The 20,182-nt window shown below is 34.4% G+C and overlaps 1 protein-coding gene across 2 annotated transcripts in view; it reads right to left on the bottom strand.

Annotated features, from left to right (window-relative positions):
- Positions 1-20,182, bottom strand: part of LOC106084500 (ATP-binding cassette sub-family G member 1) — a 110,649-nt gene that overhangs the window by 16,140 nt on the left and 74,327 nt on the right. For both annotated transcript variants that reach the window (XM_013248228.2, XM_013248227.2), the window contains exons 5-7: positions 7,280-7,518; positions 7,047-7,178; positions 2,607-2,992 (exon numbers count right to left, since the gene is read on the bottom strand). In XM_013248228.2, the coding sequence (XP_013103682.1) occupies positions 2,607-2,992; positions 7,047-7,178; positions 7,280-7,518 (757 nt within the window). The remainder of the gene's footprint in view (positions 1-2,606; positions 2,993-7,046; positions 7,179-7,279; positions 7,519-20,182) is intronic.

Raw genomic sequence — 20,182 nt, 5'->3', positions numbered from 1 at the left:
ATGGTCGCTCGCTCGATCATTTGCCCAATCGCTTGGTCAGATAGACAAAGTTGCTCAAAGAATCGCAGCGATAAGTGCTAGAAGCTTATGTACACACATGTAGTACCAAGCCACTGTGATTGGGTACTCAATTTAGCACGTCCATTATCGATTGATGCATGCTTGAATGGTTGAGTGGTGGATAGAAGGATGGTTGGATAAATGGTTAATTGATCAATTTATGGTTAACTTTGGTGTGTCAGTAGAATTTCCCAATTTTATATGTTGGCAAGCGTTGAGGTTTGAATAAAACCAACAAATCCAAAGAACATTCTGTGGCGGAGAAGAGTTTTTATTTGCCACTTAAATTTTATTAAAAGTCAAACTTTAGGTCAAACTGAATGAATGAATATAAGGAAGTTGTTTTTGCTTAATAACAGCTTAAGATGAAAACATTCTCAAATTTCTTCTGACAACTCAATGTTTATTATATTTTTTTATTTTGTTTATTTCAAGAATGTCATATAACAAAGCTTTTAATTTTTCGATGCCACGTTTTGAATAACAAATTTTGTTTTTAATGCCATTCGGATCATTTATTGCCTCTAACAGCCTTACACAGCTATTGATTATCGTTTATAGCTCAGATTTTCAGTTATAACTCTCTTGAAGTAAGCGATCACTGTGTGTTTTTAAAATTCAGTAAATCAAAATGCATTTAGAATCTCAAACAGTTCAATAAAACTTTAAATGCGGTTACATTTCCAAACCACACATTTTTCAATCATTTAAAAGTCATCGTAAAAACTAGAAATGTTTTTATGACCACAACAACACCTAACATTGCCTTAAAAAATAAATCGTATCTTGAATAATTATGGAAAAATTTTAGAAAACGAAAGCATGCAAGTGTTCTTTATGATGCATTTGCAAAACAAAAACATACAACACGCATAAAACAAGCTTAGATAAGGCATCGCTAACTTGACGTGCACCAAGACGACAGGAAAAAAATATGGAGTCTAAGTTAAAAAAATCAAATCATAATTTATAACAACTCTGCCCAGACTTCCGGAAACAAATAAAAAAATATGTCAATATGGTAATTAAACTTAAAGAAAATAAAAATTTTAATTATTTTATAAAAATTTCTAGAATAATAGAAAACCAAGGCTCAACAAAATTTCAATGAAAGTTAAATGTGGATAATTTTTTTTTAAGAAAACTAATATTCAGCAGTAATTTTACAAAAAATTGGTTTTAATAAAATTTTCAAATAAAATTCAAGTTTTTATGAATTTTTTTTTATAAAAACTAAAAAACGCATGAATCCGCTGTACGAAAAGAGATTTGGAAACAACCCATATATCGTGGAATCAAGCCAAGTCTTTGGCCAACGATAGAGCTCGATGGAGAGAGCTTGTTGATGCCCTAAGTTCACACTGAACAGTTTGCTAGTGGTCATATTTTATTGTAATACATTTAACACATTCGAATTGTAAATAAAGGACATATATGTATAAAATATTCTAGAAATTTTTAGAGAAAATCGACAAAACATAAAACATTAATTTAAAAAAAAAAAAAATTGTGAAATTTGCATCAAAAATTAAATTTTGACAAAATTAAAAAAAAAAATTAATTTTTAACCCAAAAAAATTGTTATCAAAATTACCTTTTTTGCCTTATTTCACCACATGATCATTTCACTATAGAATGACCATGTTGTACATCATCTTGTAATAACCGAAGGGGCAGCAGACTCTCCCCTTATCTTAATTTTCAAAAATTCCATATCTCAAAGATGGGTGCACCGTTTAAGCAAAATTTCGTTTGAAATCTTATGGTAACTCAAAAACACGAATTTGTTAAAAACAATTTAGTGTCAAGCAACCAGGAGGAACGACCCACCCCAGAACTCATCCAAAAGGACATGTTTTGAAATAGGACATGTTTGTCCCAAATTTCGGCGAAATCGGACAATAAATGCGGCCCAAACCCTTAAATCGAGAGATCGGTCTATATGGCAGCTATATCCAAATCAAGACCGATCTGGGCCAAATTTAAGAAGGATGTCGAAGGGCCTAACACAGCTCACAGTCCCAAATTGCGTCACCATCGGATAATAAATTTTAAATTTATACGAACATTCTATTTTTTTTTTTTTTTGGACAAGTTCAAAAATTGTTATTACATCGTATATGGTAATAAAAGTTTTACAAAAACAAATGAAAATTTTACGGTAGTAGATTTTTTATTGCTAAAAATCGTAGCCTCAACTAGCGTTTCAAAACAAGACAATTCCACATTACATGGTTAGGCCAAGCATGTAATGAGGTTTACAACCAGCAAAACCCCCTTGACAAGCACTCATAACCCATGACCTACTAGTGTGTGTATTAAATGTGGGACTTAGGACTTAATGCTACCGCAAATAAGCATTAGATAACATTTTTAATGACTCCAAATAAAAGCGAAACAATTAAAACGACATACGAAAAAGGCTTAGATGAACTTATTATAATTGGTTTCATAACAAAAAAAAAAAAAAACCAAAAGCTAATTAAAATTATGAAAGATGACGAGAAAAAATAATAATAATAATAAAAATTTAAATATGTACTTACGCTATTACGCCTCGAACATAGAAAAATGCGATTTAACAGCAGCAGATATTGCATCAAAAACGAGGCTTTACTAAATTTTTCTGTGTCGAAAGTTAAGTCATCTTTGCTTAGCTGTTGGCCACTATCAACATCATCATCATCATCCACATCCACATCATGATCAGCGACATGACCATGAGTCATATCCACACTTGTGTCCACTGGTGTGTTGCTCTTAAGGGCCTTCAATTCCTCTAAGGCCAACTCATCCATGGCAGGTTTTGCATAATCGAGACTTGGAAATGTGGACTTCTGTGCACTGACTACTTCGGTATTAAAGGTTTTCGACAACTTTCTGCCATTCGTGGTGGCTGTGAGATGACAATTTGCCAAGTCAACATTTTCAACTAAAAGTTAAAAAAAAAGAAATAAAAAAATATATTTAGCAAATAGTATTGCGAATGAAATCACTTTTAAAATCTAAAAAAAAAAAACTAAATATAAAAATTTTCGTATTTTAAAGTTCATATTTTAGGAGGGTTTGGCTGGCTTCGTAAATGGTTTCTAGGTAATAATCTTAATAAAAAATGTGATAAATCATGCCGCCAGTTTTTGGCAATGTTTGTGTACGTATATTTTTTGCTGATAAAAATTAAAATTTTAAGAATAATGTTTTTTTGTTGTATACCCTGGGCCATCTAACCCTTGACATAGTTTAATTCATTGTGGAGAATTACAAAAATTTAATGATTACCCAAATGCCTGCATTCCAAGGAAAGAAGTCATTAGCCTTAGGTTTCAAATTTTATGATGGATTTAAAAATGTTGAAATATGACCTCCATAAGTAGTTTTGACAAATAAAGAAAAAAAAACTCTTATCGTAATAAATTTAAAAGTAAGACAAAATGACATCAATATTAGAAAGTCTGCGGATTGTAAAGAATTTACCAAACTTAATGTTGCCTTAAAATAGGTTTATTTGATAGTTCTCTAAAGGAAATCTCTTACATAAACAAATTCAAATCTACCTTACCATTCGTGGACTAACAATTCTGGGATTTAAACATCTCAAGGGTACGGAGAATGGGAGACACAGAGCCTGTATTCTTACAAAGGGTAGGCTAAGTGTTTTTCTTCTTTCGTCGTTAAGCACTGAAGATTTAGTAGTAGCCAGCCTTGAAATAAATAAGTCTCACTACTGGCTGGCTTCCCTATATATGGCACAGGATTCAGAGATGCAGCCTTCAAACCTTTAGTCGCTGGTTGAAGCTGCTTCTGTAGGGAAGGAAAGCCTCATTGTAGTAAGTGATGCTAATGCTCATCACCAGATATGAGGAAGTTCGAAGGTCAACGAAAGGGGTGAGCTGCTTATTGAATGTTTTATAAGTGGCGATTTGTAATAAAGAGGATAAACCGACCTTTATTACCAGGAACAGACAGGAGGTACTAGAAATTACCTTTGTTTCGGAAAATATAAGTGGAAGAATATGCAACTGGGAAGTGTTGGATGAATTCAGCTTCTCTGATCATCGTTATATTAGTTTTAGCTTTGGGGAAAATACTGAAGTAGTGGTCCCTCGGCTAAACAGAAGAAAGGCGGATTGGGATAAATTTCGGCACAAATTCTGCGCCACTATCCCTTCTAGACTAGAAAAGGAAGTGGATAGACATAGTGGTCAAGCGAATCACGAAGGCCCTGAATGACTCGCTTGTGTCAGCATGTCCTAGTGCCAAGTCAAGGGGCAAACAGCGACCGCCATGGTGGACCCCAGAGCTGGTTGGTCTAATGAAGGATTGCAGAAAACTCTTCAAGAGAGCAAAAGTCACAAGAGCACCACACGATTGGGACATTTATAAGGCTGAGCTAAGAAATTATAAGGGCGAGCTTAGAAAGGCTCAGAACAAATCCTGGGTGGAATTCTCCAGCTCCGTGGAGGGTACATCTGAGGCCTCTAGACTAAGGAAGATTCTGTCCTCGAGACCTATTACGGTGGGTTATATCCAGAAGTCAGAGAATGTATGGACAATGTCTAGTGAGTAAACACTAGAACTACTCGTTGATACACATTTCCCGGGAAATTCTTCAATGGATAACGAGGCGCCAGAAGAGGTTGTCACTGATATGCATTCGTCGGAGGCTTTTAGGGAAATTGTGTCGGAGCCGAAAATCCTTTGGGCAATAAGAAGTTTCGACTCCTTGAGCCCTGATGACGTATCACCGATTGAATTACAAGCTGTGTTTGATAGACTGGTTCCCTGGCTTAGGGAGATATACTCTACTTGTATCAGAATGTCATATATACCTATGGGATGGAGGGACACGAAGGTAATTTTCATTCCGAAAGCGGGAAAAGCCTACCAAGCGAAGGCGAAAGATTTTCGTCCTATTAGTCTGTCATCCTTTATGCTAAAGACTCTGAGAGGTTGAAAGAAACATATCTTAGGGCAAAGATCCCTGGAGATCGCCTGTCGCGGCAGCAGCATGTATATAGGAAAGGCAAATCCACTGAAACAGCTCTTCACAACCTAGTCGGCTACATAGAGGGTTCTCTCGTTGTCAAGGAATATACAATGGTAGCATTTCTTGACATTGAAGGTGCTTTCAATAATGTAAAACCGACGTCAATCATGAAGGAGTTGGAGTTTCTAGGCATCAACTCTACCTTATGAAAGTTTATTAACAACTTACTTACTAAAAGATGCATTGCGGCAGTTTGGGATCTGTGGGTCTTAAAAGATGGGTCAGCAGAAGAACTCCTCAAGGAGGTGTACTGTCTCCTCTACTTGGAATATAGCCATTAACAATATATTATTGTCTCTGGAAGAAAAAAGCGTGAAAGTGGCAGCGTATGCTTTTTTTTCTCACACCTAATAACATTATGTTATGAACCATTAACATCTTACCTTGGGTAATACCCATTTTTAAATATTTACTAATGTAGTATAAAACAGCTGTCTAAACAAATTTCAGCTTAAACAAAACAGAAAAGAAAATGAAAAACCGTCATTTGCAAAAAGAAAGTCAACATACAAAGACATTGCAGGCCATTCACATATGCTATGAACCAACACAGAGAGACAAACAAAGTTCGGCCGTAACGAACTTTATCTACCCAACAGCATGTAACCTCATGGTAAACTACTATTAGAGACGCTCAATGAGGTTATTATACTGCTTAGCAGCTGTCGATGGGTTATCAATTAAAGGCCGGTACGCAGCTCTAACGAAATTTTCTTTGCCATTAGAAATGCATTTACATATGCTAAGTTTTGAGCTTTTTGTTGCAGGGTGACATTCCAAGAAAATTAGTGCTTTGATAATATTTTGAATGTAATGGATTTATTTCTGCATAAAAACGTTTAATTTTCATAAATGTCCACTTTTTAAGACAAAAAGTGTGATAGATTGATTAAACAAAATGGTTTTTTGTCACCATGCTGCCCAAAATTTTACCCTAGCTGAGTACCAGCCTTTAGAATGGATAGCGGCAGCAGGTAAGGCTTAGTATGCACCTCAAGCGAAATTTTGGTAGCAAACATATTGTAACAAAAAAAATATGCATTCGTTTGGGCAATCTGCCCCACTTTTTATACCCACCACCGAAGGATGGGGGTATATTCATTTTATCATTCCGTTTGCAACACATCGAAATATCCATTCCGACCCTATAAAGTATATCTATTCTTGATCAGCGTAAACATCTAAGATGATCTAGCCATATAGACCGATTAAGGTTTTGGGCCCATAGAAGTCGCATTTCTTGTCCGATTTCGTTGAAATTTGGGACAGTGAGTTGTGTTAAGCTCTTCGATATTTTTCTGCAACTTGGCCCAAATCGGTCCAGATTTGGATACAGCTAACTTATATAACTTATGTTAGGCTTTACGACATCCGTGTCGTATGTGGTTCAGATCGGCTTATTTTTAGATATGGCTACTAAAAAGACCAATATTTTGTTATACACAATTGAACAATGACTTGTACTTATTAGTAATTGGTCTTAATCGAAACATATTTCGATATAGCTGCTATGGGGCATAAGGTATGCTTTTTTCACCGGATTTTGACGAAAGGTGGTTTACATATATACCCGAGGTGGTGGGTATCCAAAGTTCGGCCCGGCCGAAATTAACGCCTGTTTACTTGGTTTTGAAGATGTTGCGTACGATTTGAAAAAAGAAACAGGTACATCCCTCTTTCGTAGATAGCGGATGTAAAATAGCAAAAAATTAAATTTATGAGGCACTATGTGATTCAGGCCAGATAATTCCAAGATGATTACGGATGACATGGCTAACATTCATTACACTTTACATAGAAAAGCTATTGTTTTGTTAAAGTAATTTTTGTTTTAATTTCGTGGTGTTGGTGTTGGCCAATTTGTTTTCATTTGTGCCGGCGAAAGCCAAAAGAAAAAACAACAAAAAATATGTTGTTGAAGTCTTGGCGTGGTACCCACCTTGCATTTTGGTTATGAGTCGTGTAACACGATTTAGTTGATTTAAATCACTATCTTCGTAGTATTTCTTGTTGGCCGCATTGATGAGTTTATCCAAGTCACGTTCGTGTTCGCCAACAGCAACTTCCAGCACTGCAAAAAAAAAAAAAATAAACATAAAAGAGAATTGGCTTTAGTTTTATATGCAAATATCAAAAAAAGCAAACTCTTTTTTTTAATAATAAGTTACTTACAAAAATCTGCTGGATTATGATAACTGGGACACAAAAGATTTTGATCGGCCAAAAATGGTATCAATTCCTTGATGGGTCCTTGGTATATGCAATGACCCTCTACCACAGTGTATAATTTGTCAAACATTTCAAATATCAGGGCAGAGGGTTGATGAATGGTACACACTATTGTATGGCCTAGAGCGGCCAATTTTTTCAATAAAGCTATGCATTGACTACAGGAAGAACTGTCCAAACCACTGGAATGAAAAAAGAAATATAAATAAAAATTTAATTGTGGATTTAAAAGACATATTGATATTAAACAGAAGCTTATCATTTTATTAAAAACAGACATTAACTAAAAGAAACTCAATATTCATAAAAAAAATTAAAAGCGTTATTATTTACGAATACATCCATTACACGAAGCAAGAATGCAAACAATAGTTTTCTTTCAATAAAGCCAAAAAATATCGAATGCTTACAATGTCATCTTGTAACATAAAGCAAACCGAAAAATCGCCTATGATATGTAAATGCATTTGTTATATCAATGAAAATGTTGTTGGAGCTGTGTACCGGCCTTAAAGGAGTTTAGTTTAAGGCGGGTACATACAAAACGCATTGATACATCCTAATCAAAATGTTCAGTTTGGTTGGTGTTACAGGGTGACATTATAAACCTTGAAGACTATTTTTGACCTCATTGAAAGAAAACTAATGCTTTGATAACATTCCGTCCTACGTAGTGAATTATTTGTTTTTTGTCATGTGTGTTTGCTAGCGTAAATTTCGCTTGAGCTGCGTAACGGCCTTTAACAGCTGATATGCGTAAAAAACATAGCTCGTACCTATGAACAATATCTGCGTATGATCTTTTGTGAATGATCGTGGTGAGTAGTTTAGTGTCGTTTGGACATATATGTTTAGCATATGCCATTTCAGGATTCAGTGAATAAGGTAAGCCAAGCGATCAGCCGACATACATTTTTTTTAATTTTTGGCAGTACTTGGCGATGGGGATGTCTCTCTTTTTAAATTCATTCTTTGTTTACGTTTTCTCCTATTTGATGACATTTTCAATCGGCAGATTTGACATCCTTAATGATATTCATGGTTTGAGCAATGTGACCTAACCTTCTATTAGTGAATCCTGACGTCATCTCATAACATATTTTATATCCATGATGCACCTAAAAATATCCATTTGTGACCCCTTAAAGTAAAGGGCTTTCCATTGTCAATTTATACAGTAAACTCAACATTTTCACCCTGGTAAAGTAGTACACGAACGATCGACGTCTGGAAATCGGAAATCATAAAAATTTAAAACCGAAATTGGGAGTCGGTGACCGCTACATGTGATTCACGAATCGACACTTCATCCATAAAAAATATCTGTTTGGTGCAGTTTACATGCCGGTGACGTCATAAGGTCCTACCTCTTCGTCGACGATACTAATCGTCACGTTACCCCACAATTCTCACTGATTTTTGGACCTACAGGACATGTGGTTTGAACAGAAGGCTATCACAAGCCTCACAGCACTCGTTACAATCGATTTATTCAAATCGCCCTGTTCGGGCCTCTAGACAATTTTCTTTGGGGCTATGCCAAGCCCTTGGTCTATACCAACAAGCCGACGAAGTTGAAAGAGCTGGGAGCCAAGATTGAACGGGAAATAGCGACCTTCTGGCTGAAATGTGTGGCCGTGTTATCGAAAATTGGGTCCAACGTATTGACAGATGCAAACGTGCCTGCGGTAGACAAAGAACGAAGTCAAGATTCATTCCTAAAGGTTTTGGTTTTTTTTAGTTATCAAGAATTAGTTGGAAACCCCTATTTATATATTGTTGATTGTCTTGACATTCTAAGTCGATCTAGCGATCGAATGAATGAGGATATTCGCTTGAAATTTTCCACACATACCTGATGTAGGTCGCTGAAGACTGCAAATTTACGAAATCGGTTTACATTTGAATATAGGTTATAGTCATTTGTTATGACTTCCATATTCATCCACGTTGTCTAAAACTGTCTATAACCGGATATAGCTCCCTGGAAACTTCAAAATTTTCCTGATTTGGCAGAAATTTGGTACCTTATGTGCATATATAACCTTTAAATAAATTCATTTGCGTAAATCATAATGATGGATTTCCAAAATTCGACCAAACATAGACCGTTTTTACTTGTTCACGTCCATTTTGTCCAAATTAGGTTTGCAAAGAAAATTTTATCTCTGTTCCTCTCCACATGAAGACCGAACAAATCTCTATTTTATTTAGCAATAAATTATAAAATAATTTTAAATACGTCTTCATTTGTAAAAGTTGAAATGAAAAACTAAAAAATAGTCTGTAAAAGCAAATAAAGCATTTTCAATACGTGACTGAATCATTTAGCTACTATAATATCCGACAATTGTTGAGGCAAACTTGTTACAAAAAAAAAGAGTGAAGCGTATTATTATCACACTACAAAATAAAACACGAGAACGGTTTTATGAGTCTTAAACAGGATATTGTATTAAATAAAACATCAACACAGTTAATATACTTAGAAAAATGTCTTTCCTTAATAGACAGTTGATTCATAGCATGTGATCCTATTAAGGGTTTGCACAAGGCAACTTGAGTAGCTTGTGTGAATATGTAAAATTTGTGAATATGTGCAATATATTTAATCTGAAGTGAAAAAATTGATTTGTTAAAAACTGCTTTAAAGATGTTAAAATAGCCCTGTTTTTAGCACCATACAGTGCAGTGCAACACAATTGCATGAACATGACATTAAACCAGTACGAAGAAGTTCTAGGTAGGTATCCAATGCACACTTAAGGTGCTATTGCAAGATATTTATTCTCATATGTTTTCTCAAATGTGGAAACTCTGAAAGTAATACATATGTATTGTGTGCTACGTACGAAAAATTCTATATGAAAAATGAATTTTGCAATAATTTGTAATTCTTTCGATTACAGCGAGCTCTTATTTCATCAAAAAAACATGTCTATAAAAAAGAACAGTATATTTGAGAAAAAATTACGATTAGAGCGCGCCCTATTCGCACTTAAAGTACATAAGGAAACTCATGTGGATACAGATAGCGACAGCACATATGTAAAGCACATGTCGTGTAATAGCACCTTTATGAAGTACATCGTCTCCAAGATTGCCATGGTACATTTTCCACAACTCTGTGTGACCCACATAAGAAGTACATCTATTGTGAATGACATCATACCAAAGACAAAAAGTTTTCATTTACAGTTAATGATTTTTAGAGTGTAAAATTTCTAATTGTTTTGTACATACTTAGCATCACATTGTTTTGTACATACTTTACATCAATACACAATGTTGGAGGGCATTGAGAAAACAATTCTGTAATTGATTACAAAAACGGAAATAGACGTCAGGTCTGCTACATTCGATAATGGGGTTCGTGCAATTGAATGAAATTAAAATTAGCACACGAAAGGCGCTTAAAAGTTTATGACTGTAATAAGACAGGTTATTCCAACACTATTCTAGTAATAACAAGTGTTGAAAATGTTTTTAAAATAAATGACATGCAAACATTACTCAGTACATGATACAGTCACTAGCTGAAAGAGGCAGAGGGGGAGAAAAAGAGTTCAATGATGCCTTGTTATTTGTTATTATGGTTGTATTGAAGTCGTACTTTTAAAGTCTTATAACAAACAAACTTATGAACGGAAATGTTACGAGCTTTCCGGTTGTTTTATTTTTTTTATTATAAATTTTTATATAAATTATAAAATTTTTATATTTTATATAAAAACTACTGCATAATATTTTGTTAAAGAATTGACCTTAAATTTATTAACAATCTCATAATTTGCATTTTTCTTCTACTGATTTCTATCCAGCACAGAAAGAAAGTTATAAGCAAAAGAAAGAACTAGATTAATATACCCCCATCATATGGTGGTGAGTATAAAAAGCTGGTATAAAATTGTTGTTATTCACAGTAGTGTTTTATCGTTCACACAACGGCAGAGTTGGATGTTTATTTGTATGAAACATTCACCTCTCCCTTGCACTAGTGCAACTTGATTGTTATAAGTTTTGTGGTAGTTCTAATTGCAAATTATAATTTTCGGTGTTGTAAATGATCCATAGGCAACGATTTAGTACAACGGAAATGAGTGCCGTCTGTTTCAAGTTTATTGAGCTTTAACTTGATAAGGCATCTCCATTTGTAAAGCGAAGTCCCAACGGGGTGTCGCAGTGCAACACCTCGTAGAGCAGAAGTTTTTATATGGCATAGTACCATAACCACCGGTGAACTTTTTCTATGTTCTCACCAGATTTCGATCCCACGCGTTTAGCGTCATTGCGGGTACAATAGCTGTTTTCATGTTAAATAATAGCTATTTTCATGTTAAATAATTTTGTAAATTAGACTTAATTATTGTCTACACAGCTATCAAACCAACACTGTCATATATAATAGCATATCTTGTTGTGTTGGTATCACAAATAAAATAAAAATTAAAAATAAGAGTTTGATGTTCATCCGTGTGAATCTTGCTTAAGGGTTGGTGCTCTGTTTGGCTTTTCACATGAATAATTGTGTAACTCCATACAAATGGTAGCACTATTTTCGATTTACGCGAAATTTTTTCAATATTACGTTTTTTATATAATAGATTTATACTTTTGAAAAAATTTTCGTAAATGTGTTATGTTATCATTGAGATTTTTGTAGTGTTTCAAGTCAAGTAACCGTGAAAAACATGTGTTTTCAACTGTGAAAAACCAGCCTTATAAAAAATTTTAAATGAAATATATGTTAAAAATGAAAATGCTTTTTTTAGGCTAATGTTTTAAAAGAAGCAATTAGGCACAATTCATCCTAGTGTGATATGATCCGAGAATTGAGTTAGTTAGAAAATTTCCCGTAAATATGTTTAAGTACATTAAGTTATTTTCTTGAAGTTTTTCACAATTAAAAAAGAACACCTGCTTAAACGAAAATAGCTTAAACAAACAACACTCATTAGCTTTAGTGAAAATTGGTGTTTACAAAATTTATTATTGTATGGCTGAAAGCTGTAGTTTTGACAAAAGTACTTATTGTTATTGACGATGATTATTTATGGTGTAATGAGTTGGCCAAAGACTGTGATTTCATATATTCAACATGGTAATTAGATCGGCCTCCACTTTTTAAACACACCCAACTGCACCAGAAGGAAAATAAAACATCAAAATCACTTTCTTCATTGTACTTTGCTTCAACGAATTTGTCAAGTATTGCAAAAGATAAAATGGGATAAAGCTTATTGTCACAGTTGGTGTAGGATTGTTGTTATTCACAATAGTATGTGATCATTTATAAAAGTTGGTACTCTGTCGTCTTTTCACGTAAAAAGCTGAATAACTAATTAAAAAAAAATTTAAATGAAAAATGAGTGAAAAAAATAAACGCTTTTTCTACGCATTTTCAAGGACACAAAGATTGCAGTTAAAAACACCTATTCTTAGTGTAGTATTAGTATGTCTGTCGAACGGCCATTAACAAAAATATTATTCATCTTAAGCTATATAAATTGCAAGAATTATTTGAAATATTAAACTTATTTTAATTCAAATATAGTTTATTTATATTAAACTTCTGCATTTATTTAGCAATGGTAACCATTTACCCAATAAGTTACAACTATGAACTAAAAGCACTTACCCAATTGGATAAAATTCCACCATTTTGATATATATTCAATTAATCCTTTCGTTAAATTTACTTCTTTTCTATTATAATGTAAGCCTTATTATTACCAGATACACAAACACAACACTTGTGCAACTACCATAGCAGCGGTAAGGTCCACATCACCAAAATGCCAAATAAATCAACGTATAAAAATTGAACTTTGTTCTTTTTTTCTTTGCTTCGGTTTTGAAAACTTACAATTGTGGCAGATTTCAAATGTCCACACAGTCCACTTTTTAGATCATCCCCCGCATTTGTACAATGACAGATATTTTGTTAGTTTTTCGCAATTATTCCGAAATCAGAAGAAAGTACCCTGCTTTAGAGTTTGATGTTCATTCGTATGCATCTAGTTTAAGGTATGAGATTGTTGTGAATCACAATATTGTGTTATCATTCACTATAGAGTCAAGTTATTGGATCATTCGTATGAATGATGGCCATCGAAGATCACATGATGTAACAATTTGGGGAGACTTGTTCGATTTGAAAACTTCTGGACCAGGCTCTAGCTATTTAAGTATAAATCGGGCGATACATATATATGGATGCTATATCTAAGTTAGTAGCGACTTACGTGAAAATCACAAGGGATTTCAAGAGCTTTTGAAATCGTATCGGTATCGGGAGTTATATCCTGATCTACACCCGTTTATTCTTATTTCAATAGGCTTAATCTTTAAATCCAAGAAGTCATCTGTGCCAACATTTTTAAGAAAAGAGGTGTAGACGAAAAGTTTAAGAAATAGTGTGCGTTGCCAGATCAGAGCTAAATATATATAGATATAGGGAGATAAACAAGTGTTCAGTTTAGCTGCGCCGAATATTATATACTCTACACCATGGAAAGAGTTTTTAAATTTCTTTGCACGGTACTCATTATAGGCAAAAGCTAAAGAAATAGAAAGGGAGGCCATAACAAGCAATCCTCATGTATTTTTTATTTTTTGATGTACCTGCTGAAGATCTCAAACCATACATAGATGTTTAAGGTCATAATTCAGCTATATGGGACAAGAATTTAGCCCTGAGAGTGTCAAGAATTCAAATCAAGAAATCGGTTTATGTGGGAGCTAGATCTGATTATGAACCCATTGGGATCAAACTTGAATTACGAGAAGTCAACATGCAAAATTGTAGCCCAATCAGGTAAGAATTGCGTTTTCTAAGACCAAGAAGACGAATAGGAAAATCGGTTTAAAAGGGAGTTACATTTAAACATGGACCCATTTGGCCCATTTACAATCCCAAACGATCTACATCAATGAGAACTATTTGTGGAAAATGATAATCATAGACGGCTGATGGTTGACTGAAGCGGACTATGCTCCAGGCTTACGATGGGGAAATGCATTTTTCAAATTGATTTTTTTTTTTTCAATTTGACAATAGGTAAACTTTATAAAACTGTAGAAGTTTCAAGCCGAGTCCCTCGGACGACAAATGAGATTGAGTGTGATACACGAATACAAACAGATATCAATTAACGCCTACGATCCGCATCATTTCGGTGCAGATCCAGAGAGGAGTAAAGAGAAAGAGCTAACCGCCTCGCTGTAAGACCACAGTATTGCTGAAAAACAAATTGGCAAACGAAAAATAAATACAAAGTTGAAACAACAATTATAACAAAACTACGGAATTTAATCATTACCATACGCGTTTGGAGTACGCATGACAATTGGAAAAGCAAGTTTTCTGCATGAGTCTCAAAGCGATGAATTTGATTGACACCAATGTTAGAACCGGTCGAAGTTAACTATATATTTAATTGTTTTCTAATAATTTTTCCCCTGTTATAGACATTTATTCAATAATTTATAATTCCCTTAAAAGTAATCACACACATGATATTAAGTACTTGCTCGAAATCGAAAGCAAACGGGTTAGACAAGTTCGTAAAACTTGTAATGAATATGAAATCTAATAAAATCCTTTTAAAGTTCAATACAAACCAAACAAAAATGGCACAATACAACCTTTGTTGTAACCAACGCAAGCAACAATTAAACTTGGAACTCTTCAATACATCATGGAAATTAAACGCCATTTAAATTTTATCACAAAAAAATTGAGAAATATTAAATGCTGTGTAATTAACAGATATTTAAAAATGATCAATTACATTACAACAAAGCTAGATTAATATGAAAGTTGGTTTTGTTGTCTCAAATCATTAAACTAATGCATATTCAATAGTTTCAATATGGGACATTAATCTACACATTAAATTTTATTGTTCGACCGAACTGTAATTGTGTAATTGTTATTGACAGCAATATTATTACATAACATTATTAGAGTTTACCCAAGTTTATGCTTCATAAGGTTAATGTTATAATCTTTAAGATATTTGCTCTATTATTTATGGCAAGTAATTAATCTTAGATTACTGCGGTCCTCTAACTGTTATATGATCGTGCAGCTTGAGTTCTTATGAATAAAACGATTTTGTAATAACTTTTTTTTTACCTTTCACCATAAGTGGGGGGTATACTAACTTCCCCATTCCGCTAATAATAACTTGAAATAATGGTTTAAGAGCCTATAAATGAAGTTAAAGTTAAATGGCAAGTTATGGTTCGATTGGCTTTAACTGACAAAGTGCAGTCCAATCTTGATCGTAATTTTAAACATCCGTCAGAAGTAGTGATTTCATTTGTGCCTCGAATTCTACATAAAAATTGGCTAAAGCACTTACAGAAAAGAAAAAAAAAACGAAGTAGAACGCTCCTTCGTAATGTTGAAGATTCCCGCAAATCATTTATGGATCATGATTTGGGAATCCGCAACAGAAATGCCTGAATTCTATATAAAAACAAAGTAAGATTGCTAAAAATCAAAGATGTTTTCTTCATCGAAGTATTACGTATTACGAATCTAGAAAGTTATCAAAACACAACGCTTGCGTTGGCTAGGTCATGTTGTCAGAATGAACGAAACGAAGAAATCTTTTGAAAGCGACCATAATAGAAAACGAAAAAGGGGAAGACCAAAAGTGCGATGGAATGACCAAGTGAAAAAAGACTTCTCTGAAACTGGAGGTAAGAGTTAAAAGAAGAAGCGCAGAAGATCGAGGCGCTGGCAAAACTATTCTACGTTCGGTTAGAGGAACAAATGTTCTGTAATTTCCGAACCTACAAAGTACATATAAATACATCTCTTTGGTGCTCGCAGGGCCAAATCGAACCATATTTGAATATAGCTGCTATATAGACTGATCTGCCGATAAAGGGTCTGAAGCCAATAAAAGCTTTACTTATTACCCGATGTCGCTGAAATTTGAAACAGTGTTGCTTTAAGCCTCCCGACATTCGGCCCAAATATGGTTCAAATCGGTTAAGGGTCTGAAGCCCATAAAAGCTTTATTTATTATTCGATTTTGATGAAATTTGAAACAGCAAATTATTTTAAGCCTCCCAATATCCGACCCAAATGTGGTTCAGATCGGTCTATATTTAAATATAGCTGTCATATAGACCGATCTGCCGATAAAGGCTCTGAGCCCATAAAAGATTTATTTATTACCTGATTTCGCTGAAATTTTAAACAGAGAGTTACTTTAAGCCACCCTCAATATGGTTCAGATCGGACTATATTTAGATATAGCTGCCATATAGACCGATCTGCCGGTTAAGGATCTGAAGCCCATAAAAGCTGCATTTACCAACCGATTTCGCTGAAATTTGAAACAGCTAATTGCTTTAAGCCTCCCTATATCCGACATAAATATGGTTCAGATCGGACAATATTTAGATATAGCTACCTTTAGACCGATTTGCCGATAAAGGGTCTAAAGCCCATAAAAGCTTTATTTTTACCCGATTTCACTGAAAGTTGAAACAGTATGTTATTTTAAGCCGTCGACATCCGACTCAAATTTTGTTCAGATCGGACTATATTTAGATGTAACTTTCATATAGACCGATCTGCCGATAAAGGGTCTAAAGCCCATATAAGTTTTATTTTTCCCAATTTCGCTGAAATTTGAATCAGTGAGTTTTTAAGCCTCTCGTCCAAATATGAATCTGATCAGACTATATAGATGTCATACAGACCGATCTTCTAATTTTGGGTCTTAATCATAAAGAGGATTTAATGCCAGATATCGGTGAAACTGATACTTGTATATGAGTTCTCGGGACCTGACTTAATTATGATCGAGACCAGCCCCTATTTAGATAAGACTATGGATACAGTAGTGAAGTTATAATAAAGTCCAAAGTTCGGCGTTACCGAACGTAACACGTTTTTACTTTTTGGCCATTATTTTGTATGCTGGACTCACTTAATCGAATAGTGAACCTCTTAAAGAGTAATGCGGCGCAACGCGCTGTCCAATATATAAAGTTACATTATCATTAGATCGTTTGAAGTGCATAAAACAATGCCTTAGATTCGACAATGGAAATACGCGACAGCAGCGACTAATGAACAGTAAAACTGCGGCTATTGATGATATTTGGCAAATGTTGCCGTCTAACTTGGCGGCAACTTACACTCCGTATAATGCAAAGACCGTTGATGAGCAGTTATTCCCATACAGAGGCCGCACCCACATCACACAATACATCCATCGAAGCCTGCCAAGTACGGTATAAATATACGGTGGTTGTGCGACTCAAAATCAATTTATCCTGTCAAAGGAAATTGCCTGACCAGGCACGAGAGGTGAATCAAGGGCAGAATGTTGTACTTCAACTTTCGGAGAGATATATAACTACAGATAATTTTTTCTCATCTTTGGATTTGGCACGTACTTTAATCAGTAAGAAAATCGCATGTGTTAAAACTGGGCGTTCGAATATGACATGTGTGCCTCGGAGATGCTAAAAAAATCATACGAAGGCCTTATAGCACTATGTTCATATGTGCCCAAGAAGAACAAAGCGGTAATTTTGCTGTCGACACAACATTAAACTTGCAATGTGGACATGTTAACTGAAAAGAAGAAGTCGTTTGCTATTTTGGATTACAACGCCAAAAAATCGGGATTCAATACATTGGATCAGATGTCTGGCACATATAAATGCAAGCGCTTAACAAACCGCTGGCCATTGACCACGTTTTATAATATGGTGGACATTGCTGCATTTATTTCATACAACGAGATGAAGTCAATAAAAATAAGTGACAGACGATGGTTATTCCTACTGATGGGGACAAAACAATTGGAACTACCAAACATAGAGGAACGAGCGCTGAAAAACCGCATATCCAAGGATACGGAACGCAATAGAAGCATTTGATTTAAAGGTAAGAAAAAACAATTCTAATGTTCAAAAGCAGAATAACTATACAATACATAATTTTGTTTTAGATATTGTCAATATTATCAAGACCGGTAGAAGAAGCTACACCATCGTTTGCGTCTAGAACGAACAGGCCGTCATATCGCCTTTGCCGTTCTGAGTACACAAGGCAGCAGAAAACAGGGGCCTAGTGCCATTCCTGTAACAATCCAGTTTGTGCAGAGCATTTAAAACTTATGCATCGATGTAACACCTGCCCAGACAATATGCTGGACGAAGGACAATCGACACAACAATAGTTTTTTAGGTTATTTTTAATATAAAACTAATAAAAAATTATTAATTCAATAAATCAATAAATTTTTTATTACATAATAAAGAAGTAGGTCTTATTCAATAACAATGAAACGCAATAAAAAATAAATCAATTGATTAGAAAAACTGATCTCAAAGATTTTTTTTAAACAAGGTGTAAGTTTCAATTGGGCTCTAATTGTAACGATTATAATCAAGATATTTAAAGTCATTAGCTGCTATTGACTTTAATTAAACGGTTTAAATCGAGTTCGATTACTCTGTTATAAAAATAACACGTTAACAATCCATAGAAAGCGCGATCTTAGAAAAGTTGCAGCAAACTGTGCTATTATTTCGTTCAAACTAACCACATCATCGGTCCAGTTAGAGCTTGGACTAAGATTTCTAATTGTTTCAAAATAAAATTATTCCAGAAATTTCTCATTATTATATGTACATCAAATAATGAGGGGTAATTATCTTAACTATTTTAATATCTTTTTTATTTTAATTTTTACAAATTTTAAACACTTAGTTAATGAAGCCATTTTCTTTTTTATTTCAAGTTAAGTAAAAAAACCCACCTTCTAATAGTGTCTCATTATATCTAAAACACGCATAATCATTAGGGCTTTAAGAACTGTTCAAATTGCCTTCAACTAAGCTACCAAATGGTATTGACATCTTGCGAACTTTCACTCATGCGCGAAATTAAACTGAGTTCAAGACTTTTCAAAACAATTAAGACGAATAAGCTTCAAAAAAATAATAGGATGCGACCGTAATGAGATTTAAATTATTGTTGTTGCTGAAGTTTTATATCAAATTAAAAAAAAATATTCTGATGATCTATTCATGTCATTGGCAAAGGGCGAAGTTTATTTTTTGTTTCTATATATTTATAAATAAAAAATACTAAAAACAGATGTCATGAACAAAGATAATTACAGACATATCAATTATAATAATTATTAAAAAATTGGGTATTGCCAGTAAAAAAATTAATTAAGGCTTTAAATAAGTCATACATTGTAGCAAGTTTAAATGGGATAAGTTCGGTCGGCTGGAATCTTAACTTTGCATATAACAAAATAAGAAGTCAGCCTCACCCAGTGATGAGTAATTTGACTAGAATAGGTTAGGTTGCAAAGAGGGTGCGGATATTAATCCGCTCCATGCCACTATGGACATATAATTCAGCCAGTAATCGGCTTGTTGTGCGCCCTAAAAACTAAAAAGTTACCTCGAAAAAGAAAATTTTAAGTTAGGAGTTCCGTGCTGCTTACAAAATCCTCCCCTAAATTGGTTCAAGTCTGGTACCGTGTCCCCACCTAAGTGCCAGTGTCTGTTAGCCGCGAAAGCCGGACAATGACATAGGAAATGCTCGAGAGCCTCATCATCTTCCCCGCATGCTATCACTTGCTGCTTTAGTCCTATGTGTCCCGTTATGACACCAAAAGCTATACTGACCTCCTTCTTACTTCATTTCAGTAATAGCCTCGTCCTCTCACGATCCAGATCACCCCATGCGATTTTCGCCCTTAAATCGGACAACATCGACCCGAAAGGTTAACCAAATTTATCGACGTCAGTTCTCTCTGACATACCATACCAGGTGCACTTCTTGTG

This window comes from Stomoxys calcitrans, chromosome 3, assembly GCF_963082655.1.
Source record: "Stomoxys calcitrans chromosome 3, idStoCalc2.1, whole genome shotgun sequence".
NCBI classification, from domain to species: Eukaryota; Metazoa; Arthropoda; class Insecta; order Diptera; family Muscidae; genus Stomoxys; species Stomoxys calcitrans.
This window is presented reverse-complemented; position numbering and strand designations above follow the sequence as displayed.